The sequence below is a fragment of the Pyrus communis genome, chromosome 14 (assembly GCF_963583255.1).
Source record: "Pyrus communis chromosome 14, drPyrComm1.1, whole genome shotgun sequence".
Taxonomy (NCBI): Eukaryota; Viridiplantae; Streptophyta; class Magnoliopsida; order Rosales; family Rosaceae; genus Pyrus; species Pyrus communis.
In genome coordinates, this window is record NC_084816.1 from 3,541,670 (window position 1) to 3,560,129 (window position 18,460).

The following is an 18,460-nucleotide window of genomic DNA, read 5'->3' on the forward strand; positions in this document are numbered from 1 at the left end:
ACAATGGATAAGAGCCTAGAAATTTATTGTCTTTAATTACTTACTCATATCATAATACACAGTTATTTTCTAGACCGAACATCGATTAATCGATAAAGTCCTAATACTATTGTCCATAAAATACAAAATTCGACATTTAACAAAGAATAAATGTTATGCATTAATAATTTTTCAGAATATGCTTACATCAGGACATGACAAAGTTTTTTTTTTATTATTGTAATTGAATCCCTTTTATTTTAGACATAATCAAATATCAAATTAATTTGTAATCATTTGATATAACTACACTCAGTCGCTATTTTATTGAACAATATGATTGAAGGCGTCCGACCGTCTACAAAGGAGAAACCGCACCAAGCGAAGATCAACTTGGAAGTAAGACTTTAATTTATTGCCTTTAATATGTTAATGCTATGTTACTATTCGAGGGAGAAGAGACGTGTGGGGGGTGGGGCAGTGTCAAAACATAACACATGCACTACCCAAATTGAAGCACGAAAACGAAATAATGGGTGGGACTCGGCCACTTCCCACCATGAGCAGTACTCAAGACTACTCCAAGTTGCTAATCACATTCTGCACAGATTTGGAACTTCCACTTACAACCTCATTTATATCTTGCCCTTAACTTTGTTTCTCTCTTAAGGATCAGAATGTTCATAAATGGAAAAAAGATTAGAGAATAAAATACTTTAAAATTCCATGTTTTGATTAAGCAAAAATTTCTCCCATGTGCAAAGATACCATTATCTGTTAAGACTACCTACCATTTATTCAACAAATAGAAGGGGATTTTCAACTTTCTTGGGCCACAAACTAAGAATTATCACCTTTATTTTTTAATCAAAATTAGTTAAGCACTAAAAACTAAAAGAAAATGTTATTCACACTCCTAAGTTACCATCATTCACATGCCTGTTTGATGACAAGAACTAAACAAGATTGAAACTGAGTAGAATAAAATTTTATAGAGTCCTACATCTTGAGACGGGACTTGTAAGCCCCAATATATTGATATCCAATTCAGTACGTAAGTCTAGTCTTAACATTTATAAGTTCACTAAGCAACAAATAGACATTATTAGTCTAATTTAACTGAAACAGTCCACTCAAATTCAAATACCTTACAACATTTTAAATATAAAAACAAAAATATTACTTTTACCACATTTTTCATACCACATTTGTAACATCTTTCTAGTAAAGATAAAATTCATATGTGTTGAGGGACCCATCTCAATGCAATCAAAGAAATCAGAATATATATATATATATATATATATATATATATATATATATATTTTTATTTATTAGAGATTTAATGGATGAGAAATGCATGTGGAAAGTTTGGCCCACGGGGATATCGGTTGGTAATCCCAACCACAACCAGGGCATGTGCATTTGGTTTTCTCAATTACTTGTTTGTGGCTGTTTTCTGTGAAATAATATGCAAACAAACTCATTCACAATCCTCCCAAGTTTCCTTATAAATATAGGAACCCTCGTGCACTGTAAAGCACAGAGCAAACTCCACCTGCCCTACACAAAAACTAAAACTCCTCTCTTTCTTTTCCCTATTGAAATCAAAACCCACCAAAAAGCCACAAAAATGGCAGCTCATGCATTGTCTTTTGCTCCTATAGCCCTTTCTGTTGTTCTCTTTAATCTACATCTGCATGGTGTATTTGCTGTTTATGGTAGCTGGGAAGGCGCTCATGCCACATTTTACGGTGGCGGTGATGCTTCTGGCACAATGGGTAAGTCCAAAACTCACCTGTCAACTACTTATCACAACAAATGAAAAAAAAAAAAAGCGTTTTTAGACAACTAAAATCGCTTATAAAGTACCCTTTATGGGTTTTGGAGGTGGTTCCTCAAAAAGCATTTTCATGTGTTTTTCCAAAACGCACTTAAATTTTTAATGACGATAATTATATATATTTACATTTTTTTGAATGAAAGCGCTTATAAGCATAAGTGTTTCTCATATAGAATATAAACAATCCAAACGAGCCAAAACTGGGACTGTAAACAACATTTCAGCAACGAAAGAAAAAGATTTGTTTAATTTAAGATCGTTGGGGTTTGATATTAATTTGATTTGGGTTTTACAGGAGGAGCATGTGGTTATGGGAATTTGTACAGCCAGGGGTATGGAACCAACACTGCAGCTTTGAGCACAGCATTGTTCAACAATGGCTTAAGCTGTGGGTCTTGTTATGAAATGAGATGTGACAATGACCCAAGATGGTGCCGTCCTGGATCCATCATTGTTACTGCTACAAACTTTTGCCCTCCTAACTTTGCTCAGTCCAACGACAATGGCGGATGGTGCAATCCTCCTCTGCAGCATTTCGATTTGGCTGAGCCTGCTTTCTTGCAAATTGCCCAATACCGTGCTGGAATCGTGCCGGTTTCCTTCAGAAGGTAGGCCTTGAAGTTAAAGAAGAACATTTCTTTGATTATCACAAGTTTAGTAGATAATATAAAACGGAGTTTAATCAAGGTGAAACTTCTATGAAAATAGGTTATAATCGAAAACTTTAAGATATTATGTTGTCAAACTGAAAATCTAAATAATTAAGTTAGTTCTTTTTTGAAAATGGCTCTTAGTTAGTGACAATGTAACACGTCAAATATTTGAAAAGCCAACATTAGCCGATTATAATTGTGTTTTGTCTTGGCAGAGTACCTTGTGTGAAGAAAGGAGGAATAAGATTCACCATCAACGGCCACTCCTACTTCAACCTGGTTTTGATCACCAACGTGGCTGGGGCAGGAGACGTCCATTCAGTTTCAATCAAGGGGTCCAGAACAGGGTGGCAACCCATGTCAAGAAACTGGGGTCAAAACTGGCAGAGCAACTCTTACCTCAATGGCCAAGCCCTCTCCTTCCAAGTCACCACCAGTGACGGTAGAACCGTCACGAGCTACAACGTCGCGCCTGGTAATTGGCAGTTTGGTCAGACATTCTCCGGGGGTCAACTTTAGAGATATTCCTCTACATTATTGGTAAAAATTTGTATATCTATCTGTCATTTTTTTCCCGTAAACTTTTTTGAGTGTAAAAGCAAAGAGTAGTTGTGAAGTGGAGGTTTGCTGAGGTGAGCTAAAAAAACACCCGCTGGGCCTTTCACATTTGAGTTTTCCTGGAGAAATGATATTCACCTCATTCAGGTTGTAACCAATTTCTCAGTTGTACTTGTAACCTTAATGATATATATATTTATAAAAAACGAGAAAGCTTTATCAAGTAAGATGTGCTGCTGGGCTTAAGCAAGTTGACTATAGTGTGCTTCTCTTGCACTCAAGTTTGAATTCTTCTTCCCGTAATTTAAATGAATTTAGTGTTGATTATCATGTCGTTTGTCAGATAAAAAAAAAAGCGGTAAGATGGCCACTGAATTTGAACTAGTTGGTAATATGCATGGCATGTTCGAAAAAAGGTACCATCATCCAGAATGGAGAATAACTTTCTCAAAATGTTATGATGTCAGTATTGCAAGTCAATCATGCACTGCAGTCACTGCAACTTCCCACTACCCTAATTGTAGGTAAGTTTCTTCCTCCAAAAGACCCTATTTATGCGATTCTTGATATGGAGAGTCCACAAAAATATGAAGAAACACAACCCCTTCCACACAATCACTTTCAACAAGTTCTTTTTTGGCTAAGTAGGAACTTTTTTATGAGATTCGGGAGCTGTCTTTTTAGACCATTTTCAACCGAAGGCTGGTCAGAGGGCTACTTTTAGCCCTTTGGTCCTCCAAAAAAATTAATATTTTAATGAATAGTACATGACCATATTTCTTACCATCTCCAACTGAGGGTCATTGGGCTCGTTTTAGCCCTGTCACAAAAAACCGTCTCCAACCGAGGGCCAAAGGGCTATAATATGAAACGTGAAGAATTGAAATAAAATAAGGTAATATGGTATGAATAGTGAAAAATATGTGAGAAATGATGTAGGAAAAAAATTAGAAATTAAAAATTAAAAAAAAAAAACGTCCAAAAAAAAAACAAAAAAAAAAAGTGGGCTAGGCATAAAAAACAAAAAATGGGATAGGACAAAAAAAAACCTAAGCCCTAAACCCTAAAGTGGGCTGGGCAAATGGAAGGAAAAAAAAAAAAAAGAAAAAGGGAAATTGGGCTAACCAGCGGGCTGGCTGGCTCATTTGGGCCAGCCGGTTGGCCCTTTGTCCCTTTTTTGTTCAGTGGGGCTCACGAGCCATTTGACTTGATTCTCGATTGGAGACAATTTTCGAGCTATTTTCGATCCTCTGGATCTTTCGGTTAGAGGTGACCTTAGTGTGCTAGAAGTTGGTGTTGTATCTTTTTCAGCAATATAAAAGGGTCTGCATCTAACAAACAGCAGAACATGGCCACATGGACACGCGCGGGCATGAGCTGTAGCAAAGGCTTGTTTTTGTTATGGGGCAACTAATAATTGTTGTGGAAATGTGAATGGAATGGATTTCATCATTAGGGGCAGTGTGACAAACGATCATTAAATGTGATATTTAAGCTCTTGAGAAAATACGTTGAATCAAAACATTGCTTAGAATAGTGAGAAGAACTTTTGTGAGCATAACCTATTAGCCATTGGCGTTGACTCTTGTCGACTCCCAAAAATGGGTAATGGAGATAAAATTGTGTGAGTGAGACATGATATATTGGGGTTGCAATACTGACATTATGGCATAAAACCAATGATAATGTAGGTTGAGTAGATATATTCATAGACATATTCATTCCATTTACGTCCACATTGAATAGTTTATCTAGATTTCACTATGATAATGTAGGTTACATTTGCAATGGCTTGAGAGCATTTTTGAGAGTAAAAGTGGAGCGTGAAGAGAGTAGCAATGTGAGGTTAGTACATGTGGTGCCAAAATTTTGTATGTTTTAAAATTTATACTTGCAAGTGCACAAATATATTGAAATATAGGGCGTTATTAGTACGAGGTCGGATTCATAGGGATTTTATGAATTCGAAGTTCCTTACTACTTATCTATCAATTCCCAACTCACAAAGTGGTATTAATCATAGTTAAATTCTTCTTCGCTTAAAAGTATGAATTCGAAGCATCACATGTAAACAAATAATTGAACTACGAAAGATCAAAGCATGCTAAGCATACAACTTATGCAATAACTTGCTTTTTCTTGCTACTATAAGAGCTGAAAATCAAGTCTTGCAATTATTTGGAAGCAACAACTTGCTTTCAAGTACTAAAGTAATCCTTCTTTGCTTGCTTTTTCTTCCTTCCTCTGCTCCTATTGTCGACAGTATTCATTGAAGCTAGAAGTCCAAAGGTAGCTGCTACAGTTTCCTCAGAACATGCTTCGGTGTTTTGAGCATACAGAATTCCAGTCAGTAAATCATAACCAACTTTAAATATGTTAAAGTGGACACAATTTGTACAAACTTTCATGAAGAAGTGGCTTTCATTTGAGCACTTTAAGTTGAAGTTTTGAACCCTACAATCTGACTGAATATCATGAGCCGAGAATCTGAACATCCATTGGAGTGGGATGAACTGGAAATGCTGCATAGCTTGAATTAGCACCGATTGTTCATATGTTGTGGTAGACACCATTTGACAACATTCATGAAGAAGTTATCTTTATCCAATCAGTCTACATTGCTTGTTTGAGGCCTGGGAGTTGACTGATGAAAAGGAGCTGCTAATTTCCTACAAGGAAAAGCAGCTTGTGTAAATTGGACATCAAGGCGTAGCAAAAATTAACTAGACAGAGGACTCAAAAGTCTAAACTTAGTAGCGATCGATGTGACATGTATCAGTACAATAGCTTTCTCACTTTCAATCTCAAGCTCTCGCTCTTTTTTTCTTGTCTAGTATTCAACAGTTTGGCTGCTGCTTGCACGTCCAAGACCTCAGTTCCATCACCCATGCTGCTTGCCTGTGTTAAAACTGATAAGGTTATACTTCTGACGAGTATCGAACAAAGAATGTTGATCCAGTGTAATTAAAGGAATGAGAGCTTACCAGTTTATCCAAATTAAGATATTTTGAGAAGGAAACATGGAAGTGTGAAAAATGATTCATGCATGAGTTTCCACCGGAATCCCAATTCTGCCTGGTCCAATATAACAAAGAACTCAAGAAAGAAGATACAGAACAAATTTCAACTTTTCAACTGATGGTACAAATGCAATTACTTTTCAGAGTGAGTATTAAAGATTACACTCAACTCACGCCAATGAACTTTCTAACAAGTTTGAAGTATAATCTGACATATCAAGAAGGTGGCATATACGGAAGCACTCTTCTTTTGTTCATATAGTAAAAGCAAGTTACCTGCAGATAAAGGAAATGGCGTAGAGAATGCACATATGTTTGTAGGAGTAACTTGTTGCCAGTGAAGCTACCTTCAGAAGCACCTTTCAGCATTTAGGGAGAAGGACCAAAACATTTGTTTTAAAGCTCTTAGATTCTGGCCAAATCCCACTGCCGATAACAACGACAATAATGTCACTCTCGATAGTGGCACTTCCACTAACTTTATCACTTAATCCCATAAATTCCGAAGATCTTGTTGTTTGCAGCTTGAATTTTCTGCTTAAAAGAACAGAGACTACATATCTGCAATGCACAATTTATTATATAAAATAAGACTAATTCTTAAAGAAAAAAAAAGTCAATCCTTTATAATGGCATAAGAAATTGTCTCAAAGGAGACAGTGTTACCTTCCCGGCCCGAGAACTCTCTGTAGAACTCTAAGGTGTTGAGACTGGTGAGTAAACACCATCAGGAAGAGTGACCCCAAGTACACAATATGGACCTGCACCGACATCGCTATGGCATTCCATGTCAAAGAATCTACTATTTTACAAGCAAAAGAGAAAGCTTTGTTTCGCAACAGAGATGACTTCTATGACATCGTTATCATCATTTTAGAAGACTAATAAATAAGCTCAAGGTGAATTATGAAATGGAGAAAGCCTGAAAAACAGAAAAAAAAATTTGCTTAGATTGTTCAATGTAAAATAAAAGGAGAAAAGCACACATTATATGCTGCAACTCATTTTACAGACTGTCATCTCCAATAAAACATCCAGAATTTCTTTCTTTCATTAAAGACAATACTAAGTCCATAGGACTGTATGAACCTTCCATACGAGGGCACAAAGAACTGTACGGACCTTCCATAGGACTGTACGAACCTTCCATACGCAGGGCTATGTCCGCAATTAGTAGTTTCTCGAATTTTTACTATAACAATGTACACTAGTTTTTTCACTTTTAATCTCAAGCTCTCCCTTTATTCAACAGTTGGCTGCTTCTTGCACTCTCCTTTGAAAGTAATGCAGGGCGCAAAGGATGCTAGGAAGCCCCAGCTTCTAAAGACCTACACAACAAAAAAATTTAACTGAATTCAAATCTCTGTGCAAACTCATAAGAATGCATTTCAATTTGGCAACGAGTATCAAACAAAGAATATTGATCCAGTTGTAATCGACAAGATAAAAAGATTACCAATTTGGATCCAAATTAAGATTTGACGATATGGAAACATGATTGAAGTTGAAGAATGATTCTGATCCACGCATGAGTTTTGATCGAAATCCCAATTCTGCCTGTACAAAGATAATACCAAAACAACTGAAGAACAATATAAGCAACAAATTTCAACTTTTCAACTGATAGTAAAAACCTTGGAACTGAAGATTCATTTACCTAATTTCTGCAAAAGTGTGGGTACACTCTGTTCATCAAGTTACTGGATGGTCATCAATCACAGATACAAAAGTCAACTGAATTCAAATCACTCTGCATACAAGTAATCATAAAAATCTCAGTCCAAAATCTTCATAAGAATAATAACTTTTTTTTTTTGGAAGAGAACACAATTGCTGCAATTTTACATATTATATGAACATGGTTTTAGCAGATAACTAGTGTTGGAATAACATATGCCCACTTTCCTCATTATGTAAGAATCAAACGAATAAGGAAAGTGCTACAATTTTGATCAGGATAAAAGGTCATTAGTCCGTAACTTTAAGATCACAATCCATCTCACATCTAGAGGATACATTCCAGTTGAAAAGAAATCGGTGAAGAAACAGGAAAAAACAAAATGGTTCAACACTTTTAGATTCACAACAAGTACTCCTATGCCAGTAATCCAAATACTCAACAAGTCCTCTGGTACCTTAGAAGTTGGAACTCTCGATTGTCAATTGAAGATAATGAAGAAAATGCCAGTTGAGAAGAATTACCGACCACATTAATATTAAAATCACAAAGAGAACAAGTCTGAGTTGTTGAACCAAAAGTAATCCTCTAAAGGATAAACAATTAAGTCCCCTTCGAATTTGATGGCAATGTAAATTTTTCAGCAACCTTACGAGACATTTAAACAACTACATGCTCCAACTTAGTGCCAACAAGAAGTAAAAGCTGCAGGAAAGAAATTACCATGAGTATTAATTTTCAAACTGGTTCTGTTAATTAAAACAGATAGCCAGATATGACCACAACAGAAAAGCTCGCATACTTTATATGTTGCAATTTTCACAGCAGGAACACCTCTCCTCTAGCATTTTTGTTTCCTAGGCCATAAAAGTTTATATCCTCAACAGCATTCCCTGCCACCGCTGAGGGCTGAGGCAGAGTGGGTTCCATGAACGAAAAAATCCCTTGAAGACTCTCATGAGTAATATCATGGTCCAACGAGCTTGCTGCAAAATGAACATTTCATATGCTTTGCAAAAGTATTACCAAGTACTGAGGCAACCCAATTATCAAAATTGTGTAACGCGCGCTGAACGTATATAGGCATTATGCAGAACATTCTTGTTTATGATTTCGTTATTTTTTGTTTTGACAAAAAAGAATAGCATTCGAAAGTATTAAATTGGTTTACTTATATTTGTATGTCATAACAATCGAAAGTATCAATTTGGTTTACATATATTCGAAGTTACACACCAGCAATAACATCAGTGAACACCAAAAAGTCCCAAGACCTTGAATGTTCTGCTAGGAAAGACACAAAAATCAACAACTCGTTTGGATGTGCTTTTAAAATGGCTGAAAGCACTTTTAGAGAAAATGTTTTTGGGTTCCAAAAGCACTTTAAGTGCTTTCTGCAAGAAGCACCAGTTATGTGCTTCTTCCAGGAAGCACTTTAGTGCTTTTCCAGGATTTACTTGCATTTTTACCAAGGATTGGTTCCAAAAACATTTTCACCAAAAGTGCTTTCAGTCATTTTAAAAGCACATTCAAATGAGCTCAATATCACTCTCGTATCAATCTGGACAGAAGCAAAATTCCACTTAAAAAGTTTTGGAACAAAACAATGTGTATCAGAAAGAACTACTCTGGGCCTGTGGAACTAAAAGTCACCGACAGATGGTTGAACAACCAAGTCCGCTTTGACTTCAAAGTATTTATCAACAACAACGTTATGAGCCACTTCAGAAATTACATGCTAGCTTGAAAAGGACTTTAAGGCAAGTACAGGGTAGAATGAGAAATTTTGCATGCAGTGGATGAAAGAAGGACGAAACAATATCTAAAACAAGAAACACCACTTTTTTGGAAAAACATGTCTTGAGCATCAGTACATGAACCCTATTTGCACCTACAGAACTACATCGTTCTAATTGAGTAAGAACGTCACGAAAAATGCCAAAGGATACTAAAAAAAATTATATATGCCTACTGAAATCACAACATATATAGTAAGTCAATTTAATTACTTGAAGAGAAAAGGAGGTGGAGTTTGAAAAACTTACATTGCTTAATTCGCTGCGACAGTAAAGTGGCGACACGTTGCATAACTTTTGCAGAGGATAGATTCATCAATTTCTTGTAATTCCTAATCGTCAGCCCTATAAGGCATGTAAGGTTACCCAACAACTCTGGTAAAGCCTCCACTCCCTCAAGTAGTTGATACATAAAGTAGTTAAAGAAGTTAAGTGTTGAATTTGATGAGAGACTTGAGCTTTGGCCACCCTTTCAAATGTAAGGATTCAAGCTGCAATGATCAACCTTGAACATCAGGAATGGAATTGAGCTCCTCCCATAACCCGCCAATGGTGAATTTTATCAATTTCGGTTATGTAGACCTTTCCGCAGATTTCTTAAATTAGTCCCCAACTCAGCATTGCAACTGAGAATTCTTTACCTAATTTATGCAATAACACAGGTAAATGACAGTTCATCAAGTTACTCAAGGGATATGAATTAGAAATAAAGAAATCAACTGAATTCAAATCACTATCCATATGATTTGAAAATTTGTTCAGAAATCACAAGTAACCGTAAAAATATCTGCCCAGAACCTTCATATATAAGGATAATAACAAACAGAAAGCAATTACAGTAAATCTATATATTATATGAACATGGTTTTACAAGATCACAAGTATTGGCATTACTGTTCCAAATTTCTAACAAGATTCGAATACCATGAACGGGTAATTAAGCTAGTGGTTCAGTGCTTGTACAGATGAAGTAAAGAAAGTTAACTATCGAATTGATGTTGCCGGATCTATGAAAGATAACATGTAAAGGAGACTGCCCACATGGTACCATAAAAAGAGGCTTGCTAGCTTGATAAGTACTATAACTTAAGGTATATTTTTTAGAATGAAGGTTGAGCGGGAAATTTAATATCTCGTGCATCAGTACCTGTACTCAGTTTGCACAGATTGAGCATCCTGAAAAACGCCAATGCATGCCAAAAGATATATAGATGCCTCTGGAACACACAACAGATATAGTCGGAAGTCAACAGCACAATAAATTTAGAAGAGAAGAGGAGATGCAGATTTGAAAAGCTTACATGGATTAATTTCAATGTGGAAGTTGGAGCCATTTGGAGTCGTTTGTACATAAAACTGGAATACAAGTAATCTCAGAGAAATGTGACCTTGCACACCATGAAATTTGGTTTTTCCGCGACTCATTTGTTGTGTACATTCAATCCGACTGCTGTATGACTCCGGACTGATTCAAACGAACAAAGGAGACAAACATATAATTAATATGAACTCTGTAATTTGATTTCAAGAATTTAAAAACTTACTTTCGATATACGGAATGTGAGAAATCTTAGGCCAATCTGTGCCGCTGTTCCTGCTGCATCTTTGCTTTAAAAGGGGATGACATCCCTCAATAAACAGGGTATGTAATTTGGTGAGGCGTTGCATAGCTTGGACACTTGGTAAGTTGGTCAGATTCTTGCAATTCCAAATCTGCAGCTCTGTAAGGGATGTAAGGCTACCCAACCATTCTGGCAAAGTCTCCACTCCGTCAATGTTATATACCCACAATGATGTTAGAGAAGTGAGGTGTTGAATTTGTTGAGGCAGAGACTTGAGCTTAGGCCAACCAAACAAGTATAAGGTTGCAAGGTGCATTAATGATCCAACTTGAAAATCAGGGAAAGGGAAGGAATCGAGCTCCTCCCAGAACCCACCGATGCTCAAATACTCCAAGCGCGGGAGCCGTTGTAACCCCGTCGGCCGATATTTTAGCTTTCGCCAATTTCTAATCTCCAAATAACCGAGAGAATTGAGGTTGTCTAAACTTGGAAGAATCTCTAAATTAGGGAAACCTTGTATTATCAGCGACCCGAGAGAGAGTGGGAATTGCAGCCCACTCACCCAACTTTCCAATCCTTCGCATTCACTAATACTCAATACTCGAAGGGAGGTCATGGTGCGCAAATCTGAAGTAGATTGCAGACTAATGCTGCTACTTTGGACACCAAACGAGGCTACCTTTGGGCATTCACTTATCTCCAAATGCTGCAGAGAGGGACATTGTTGTGGAAGAGCAGGTAAGCTTGATAATTCTTTGCAATTGCTGAATGTCAACTTCTGAAGAGAGGATACGCCGCCTTTAATTTCAATCGATGTCAGGTTATTGCATCTCCATACTATCAATTCCACAAGAGAGGCCCATACATTTAGTGGGCCTGATAATCCATTACATTCCCAAATTTTCAATTTCTGGAGAGAGGTGCAGTACTCTAACCCACTCGGTAGGCTTGACAATCGTCCACAATACTCAATCACTAATTCCCGTAGAGATGCCATGCCATGTGTAATTGGAATCAACTCTAGACTAGGACATTCCTTAATAGTCAGTTCCTCAAGGAGAGGGAGTGTATCTAGCCCATCCGCCAAATGCCTCAGCTTTTCACATTTCCAAATATCCAATCTCTCAAGAGAGCCCCACGATCCAAATACATCGGGGGCAATACAAGTTAAATCATTGCAATCTCTTATCTCCATAGAGGAGAGATTATTATTGTTCTTCAAAATTCCTTGCGGCAAACAAGTAAGCTCCTGAATACTTCTTATTATGAGGAAATTGAGAGTTGTTAATCCACTGCTTATTTCTTCTATTGGCTTTCCACTATCACTAGAAATTATCTTCAACTTTTGAAGAGATGGAAAATGACTTGGAACATTTCTCAATTTGGAACAGCCTTTTATGGTCAACTTCTCGAGGCATGGAAAAACCACTACTTTTTGTGCTGACATCGTTGGTGCTTCCTTCCATTCAATTAGATTACCACACCTAGAAATATTTAGTACTTTTAGTGCAGGAAACAAAGTAATTATCTCCTTACTTGTCGTGGCTACATTGTGGACATGATCATAACCGTAGAACTCAGCTCCAACACATTTCATGTTAGCCATTCCGTTAATCTTAAGCTCTGTAAGATTGGGTAGATGACCGAGCGGTGGGACTCCTTCACATTTGTCGCATCCAAGTAATTGAATCTTCTTCAAGTTGTTGAGCAGTAATGACCTACTCATCATCCACGATGGAAACTTATTGCCCATGAAATTTTCAATACTCAAGCTCTCCAACTCAGAATGCGGTCGGAGGCCTTCCAGTACATCCCCCTCCTTATTGTTGTTGGTTATTGACCTATTTTTTGTCCATTGGAAGCTTAAATGGCATATTTTCCTCTTATCCTCCAACTTAGCTTTCTTTGCTTCTTCTCCATTCTTTACGTGCTTCAGATTACAAATGATTAATTTACCTTTCAATTGTTTTAAGCCAGCCAACTCTTCAATTCGACGACCAATCTCATTACCCACCGAAAAGTAAGGTAATGTTCGAAGGCAAGTCAATCGCCTTATCCCTTGTGGAAATTTCGTACTCTTATCAAAATAAATATGCCTCAGGTTGATCAAGTTTTGCAGTTCTTTTGGAAACTCTTTAAGGGCACAATTTGTTGCTCTTAACGTCTGTAGGTTATAGAGCTTGCCTATAGATGTGGGGAGTGCTTTGAATCTTGTTTTAGAAATGTCAAGATACCTCAAGTGTTTCAGCCTACAAATTGAAACTGGAAATTCTTCAATATTAGCATTGCTTAAATTTAAGACACGTAAAGCTTTGAATCGTGGAAGAATGTAAGTAGGAACTTCACCATCGTTGAAAAACAGTGACCGCAATTTTCCATCACTTCTTTCTAGAATGTTTTCCAGTACAAAAGTAGAAACCCGAGCAACATGTCGAATCTCAAGTGAGCCTATGCCACATAAGTCTCCCGTCAAGATTTCGGATTTGGATATCAGTTTTGCCAAATCGTGCACAAGATCGTGCATCTTGCATTTGCTAACAATGCCATTGTCACTCACTGAAGCATCTTGAAATAAGGAGCTTTGCAGTAGAATATCAAAATATTCATTACCTATTTCCTCCATATCTTTACCTTCATCGGGTGCAGGGTGGAGTAATCCTTGAGCCATCCAAAGTTGAACCAAGCTCTCTCTTTGAATCTCGAAATCTTTCTTGAACAATGAGCAATATGTAAAACATTGCTTCAATGATGGTGATTCTAAATTGTCAAAACTCAACTTCAAGACTGACATAATTCTATTTTCTCCTTTTGGTAGGTTGCCCCATATTCTACTATCTTTAAACAGCGACCATTCTTCAATACTTTTTTTAGTGTGCAAAATGCCTCCTAAAACCTGTTGATTGGATTAGTGAGTTTCGAAGGCATCCTAAAAATAATGTAGAAAAGAGGGACTCATATTAAATAAGAGGTTTTTGTTTACTTAATTTTGAATCCCCTTGCCTAAAAGGACAAAATCTAATGTGATAACTATAATTCTTAATAGTATGCAAAATGATATTAGATTCCTGTTTCTTGTGCTTGACCAAATTCCCAAGAACCCATTAAGTAGTTAAAAATACGTTTTATTCTTGATTTGTTGGCGGAATTAATTTTGTCTAGTTTCTGTCTTGTTCAAATCAATAAGTTGCTAATGCTGGTTTATTAATAAGAAAAAGTTAGGAAAATCACATATTTTATATACCATATAATATTTTAGTGATATGTACATGTCATGCCAATTATTGCATTTGGTGAAGCTTTTTACACCCTCTAAAAAACTAATCTATGTGCATTGTACTTTCAAAATTCAATCCCAATTCAATCATCTTGCAATAGTTTGCAATATTCTAGTGGATAGAGTGTTGGGTTTTCACTCATGCATTCCAGATTCAAAACTTCCCTTACCCTAAATTATTGTAATAGTTTTGAATCATGTCCTTCCCATTAATAATAATAATTAAAAAAAAATTCATATTGCAAATAATATAAGTAAAGTTCGAAGGGATTGGATCAGTTTGTTTGCTACCAAATATCAATTAAATCGGAGACCATTTAGTCATCTATATGTATTGAACAAATTGACGTTGTTAGTACCAAGTAAAACATTTATAATATCAAATAGCTAATATGTATATCATTTGAAATGAAATTTCGTAATGATGATCTTTAAATGGTGATTACGAAAATAAATAGTTCCGATTATGAAATTTCTACAGTTAAAATACATATTGTCACAAGACCTTGTTCTAATTTATAAGGTGGTGCACCCCATGAGTTGAATGCAAGCATTATCTTAATTTATAAATGAAAACATGTAAAAAAATAGGTGCAAACATATGATACGTAATCGTACGCACCTTTGCCACTAATGGAACACCACCACAATTTTCAGCAATCTTCATTCCAATTGTCTGGAACTCATGAGCTATATTAGCACTGCTATTGGGGCAAGCTCTATCTTTCATGATGGACCAACATTCATCCACGGAAAGTTTTCCCAATTCACATCGTGGAAGTAGCTTTTCTGAGATTGATGCGACTTTGGCACTACGAGTAGTGACTATAATTTTGGATCCCCCATCAGATTTAAGCTTAAAAAAACATTCCATCAAGTTCTTCCATTTTTCACAATCTTCGTTCCAAACGTCATCAAGTATGAGTAAGTATCTTTTATCTTCCAACTCTTCATTAAGGAACTTAAGCAAAGCTTCCTGGTTATCTTTCAAGGAAGGGGCATTTGCCGGTTTGAGTTGTTCTAACATCTTAAGTAGAATTAAATCGACATCAAAAGCGTTCGATACACAAACCCATATTCTCGTCTCAAAATGCTTGTGTATCAGCTCCTCATTATAAACCGACTTGGCCAATGTTGTTTTTCCGAGGCCACCCATTCCCACGATGGCCATAACCGCAGGATTTTCTTGGTTGTACTTGGGGTCGGTCAAGGTTGTAACTATTTTTGTCACAACCTCTCCCCTTCCAACAGTTATTTCATCTCTGCCAATGAGTGAGTTGGTTTGTCTGTCCCATCTATTTCCTCGAGGAGTTGCATCTTTATTCCTGGAAACTAGTCCAAGAAGAGATGCTTCACTCTTGAGATCCACCAAGCATGCATTGATCTTCTTTATTTTATGCGCCATTTGAAGACGAAATGCAAGTGGATTAGAGAGTGAAAAGAAGTTAAGAACCTTTTTCTTCATATGGTTTTGGATTTCGACTTTACGCCGAGCAACTTCGTACTCGAATTCATCCAAGACATCCTCAGCATCATGAGCTACGTCTTTAAGTTTCTTCACCCAGTCCTCTATTGGCCCACCTGTTAAACAGAAAAGTATTTGAGAACGGTAATTAAAAATCTTGTTGTGAGATTATAAGAGTTTAAAATAAAGGGTATACAAAAAATTTATAATTCTTTACAATCTCACAATTTCAAATACAACTCAATCTTTTATTCTTCTCCTTAATTAAGTATTTATAAAATTACAAAGAAGCAATACTAGAAAATAAATTAAAATAATCCTTTGTCCACAAGACAAAAAAACCTAGACAAAATCTAATCAAATTCCTAATTAAATCATATCAAATCACTAATTAAATCATCTCTAACATACTTTCCTTTATATTTTCTAATTAACAACAAGAGAGTTCAGAAATATATACTACCTTGTGGTTGGTCGGCAACAGCAACCAAGAAACGCTCAATGTCGGTTAATGAGTATCGAAGCTTTCTGAGTTGAGCTTTGAAACCCAATGCAAGACTGAATTCTTTCGAAGCAAGTGAAAGCACCTTGCTCAGTATTCCCTCCACACCAAAAGTAACCACAGCTTCAGCTGCCATTCCTTCAATTCCCTGTTCAGCTCAGCTCAGCTAATCAGAGTGTTTAAGTTTCTCTCTTCGATACAATATTACAAGTGCAATGGAGGATGATATGATGATAGATAACAGATACAATAGAGTGTTGAAATTTCTGTCTTATAACGTGAAAAACGTGGAGCATACAATAATAGAGCTAATGATTGCTGTACACCGTAGCTGGCAAGACTTAATCTCTACCAAGTAAAACACGAATCTCCACCATGCCATGCAAGACAATTTCAGAAAGTGGGATAAAAAGCTAATCCCCCTATCCTTTACTTTTTTTGCTTTAATATAAAGGGACCGAAAGGCTAAAAAGAAAGTTAAAAGCACTAATAGCATTTTTTTTTTAACCGAAAATAAAATTATTTTTTCTTTCTCTCTTAAATAAAGAAGTTAATGTGTTTTATTTTTTTAGTACAAACGATTGCACGGGAGGAGTCTCTAACGCCATTATATCTCTTGCCAAGTTAAGTTGCGTTCGGATAGGAAAATCAGAATTTTTAATTTGGCTTACGTCCAGTCCAACCACTTGTTCGGATTTTTTACCTTGAAAATTTAGGAACTTGGAAAATTAAAAATTTTATGAAAACAAAACAACTTGGAAATTGAATTCATCAAATTATGTACATTTCTAGGATACACAGGGGAGTAGTGATGGTTTTTGAGAAATAGAAGAAGAAAATATGGAAGTGTCAGAGCACATGACAATGCCCTAGCTTTGCCTTTGGGATATTTGATTGAGGCATGGATAACATAGCCTTGGCTGCAGTAGGTGCGCATATTCTTGTTAAGAACAAGAATGATAAGATCTCAACTTTTCCTCAAATTAATATATAAAAGAAGTTTTTTTTCTTTTTTTCAATTACAAGTGATATTAATACTCTAAATTAAAGCAAGGTGAGGGGAAAAAATTTGAATTATGACTGCTGTGGATTGAAGATGAATGACATATTCACTAGGGCAATTCATCCATTGCAATAAGAAAAAAAAATTTTGAAATGTTATATGAATTTATACATTGTTTTCAATTGTCATATGAACTAAAATTTAACGGAGTTAAGATAAGACGAAAGTTAATGATTTTGAAAAATTGATATGACAGATGGCTTAAAATTTTAGTTTATGTTGAAAATTTGAAAATAGTGTATAAATTCACATAAGCTGGAGTTTAAATTACATTTAAAAATAAATACATTATAGTATTTTCAATTTAAATCCACTCATATATATTTTTGGGAAATTTTATTTAGGGTGGTGTTGCTACCCTGCATCGATTTTTATTTCTCAAACAACTTTGTTAACTTTTGACTTTTGATTTTCTTCAATTCATTTGATTCGACGACTGAAATTAAAAGGGATGGTGGCAAGTAAAAAGGATGTATGGATATCACACCTCTTTATTTAAATCATTATAATCTCTCTCTACACTCAGTTCACTCTCTATGCTCATATATTAATTAAACTATCAATAACTCTTTAAACCTAAACTTACTACCTAAATTACCTTTACAAACCCAATTCACTATGTAAAGGTATCTTTACACTTATTCAAAAAATTAAAATGTCAAACTCAAAGCATACGTTCTCTCCTTCCAACATATATGTAGTATTTTCTTTCATTCCTTCGATCCTTTTGCAAGAACACACCACTCTTGTTGAGAATGAATTCCGCATCGATAGGAAGATAAATGTTGCATGTGCTTCTAAGATGTTGAACTATTTCTCATATTGCCAATTAGTTTTCTAGTGAAACCTCAACTTTTTTCCGGCCACACACGCTCCATATCATCCCGGTTGTATTGTTCACACGTTTAACTTAAAATTTTGATGTAGATAAGAAATCTTGTTGAGATAAATCTCCCATAAACAAGAGAAAAAGCCTTTCATGAAATGAATCACAGTGTTTTAAATTCCTCTCTTCGATACACTACAAGTGCAATGCAGAATAATGTGATCATAGATACCAGATACAA

General features: G+C 36.0%; 2 protein-coding genes and 1 long non-coding RNA gene across 4 annotated transcripts; 1 reads left to right on the forward strand and 2 right to left on the reverse strand.

Moving 5' to 3' along the window:
• The first annotated feature begins 1,509 nt into the window (after window positions 1-1,509).
• On the forward strand, window positions 1,510-3,256 carry LOC137715001 (expansin-A4-like). The gene is made up of 3 exons (XM_068454195.1): window positions 1,510-1,760; window positions 2,118-2,430; window positions 2,691-3,256. Exons 1-3 carry the CDS (start codon window positions 1,613-1,615, stop codon window positions 2,992-2,994), a joined length of 765 nt encoding a protein of 254 aa, XP_068310296.1. The 5' UTR covers window positions 1,510-1,612; the 3' UTR covers window positions 2,995-3,256.
• Window positions 3,257-5,827: 2,571 nt separating this feature from the next.
• Window positions 5,828-7,704, reverse strand: LOC137716361 (uncharacterized). 2 transcript variants are annotated; one of them, XR_011065664.1, is made up of 5 exons: window positions 7,510-7,704; window positions 7,197-7,381; window positions 6,720-6,814; window positions 6,018-6,614; window positions 5,828-5,931 (listed from the first exon to the last, which is right to left on the reverse strand). It is a non-coding gene; the product is annotated as an uncharacterized lncRNA (long non-coding RNA). The 2 variants fall into 2 exon arrangements; XR_011065663.1 differs by having other exon boundaries at window positions 6,720-7,381.
• A 6-nt stretch (window positions 7,705-7,710) lies between these two features.
• On the reverse strand, window positions 7,711-16,553 carry LOC137716362 (putative disease resistance protein RGA3). The gene is made up of 8 exons (XM_068455802.1): window positions 16,292-16,553; window positions 14,986-15,944; window positions 11,072-13,982; window positions 10,829-10,992; window positions 10,675-10,744; window positions 9,777-10,168; window positions 8,455-8,717; window positions 7,711-7,803 (listed from the first exon to the last, which is right to left on the reverse strand). The coding sequence occupies exons 1-4, from the start codon at window positions 16,464-16,466 to the stop codon at window positions 10,949-10,951; spliced, it is 4,089 nt and encodes a 1,362-aa protein (XP_068311903.1). The 5' UTR covers window positions 16,467-16,553; the 3' UTR covers window positions 7,711-7,803; window positions 8,455-8,717; window positions 9,777-10,168; window positions 10,675-10,744; window positions 10,829-10,948.
• Between the last annotated feature and the right edge of the window lie 1,907 nt (window positions 16,554-18,460).

Coding starts and splice junctions, on each gene's coding strand:
- LOC137715001 (XM_068454195.1), top strand. CDS start 1,613: ATGGCAGCTCATGCATTGTCTTTTGCTCCTATAGCCCTTTCTGTTGTT. Junction 1,761..2,117: donor TGATGCTTCTGGCACAATGG/GTAAGTCCAAAA, acceptor TGGGTTTTACAG/GAGGAGCATGTGGTTATGGG. Junction 2,431..2,690: donor GTGCCGGTTTCCTTCAGAAG/GTAGGCCTTGAA, acceptor TTGTCTTGGCAG/AGTACCTTGTGTGAAGAAAG.
- LOC137716362 (XM_068455802.1), bottom strand. CDS start 16,466: ATGGCAGCTGAAGCTGTGGTTACTTTTGGTGTGGAGGGAATACTGAGC. Junction 15,945..16,291: donor TGTTGCCGACCAACCACAAG/GTAGTATATATT, acceptor TCTGTTTAACAG/GTGGGCCAATAGAGGACTGG. Junction 10,993..11,071: donor TCACATTCCGTATATCGAAA/GTAAGTTTTTAA, acceptor CGTTTGAATCAG/TCCGGAGTCATACAGCAGTC.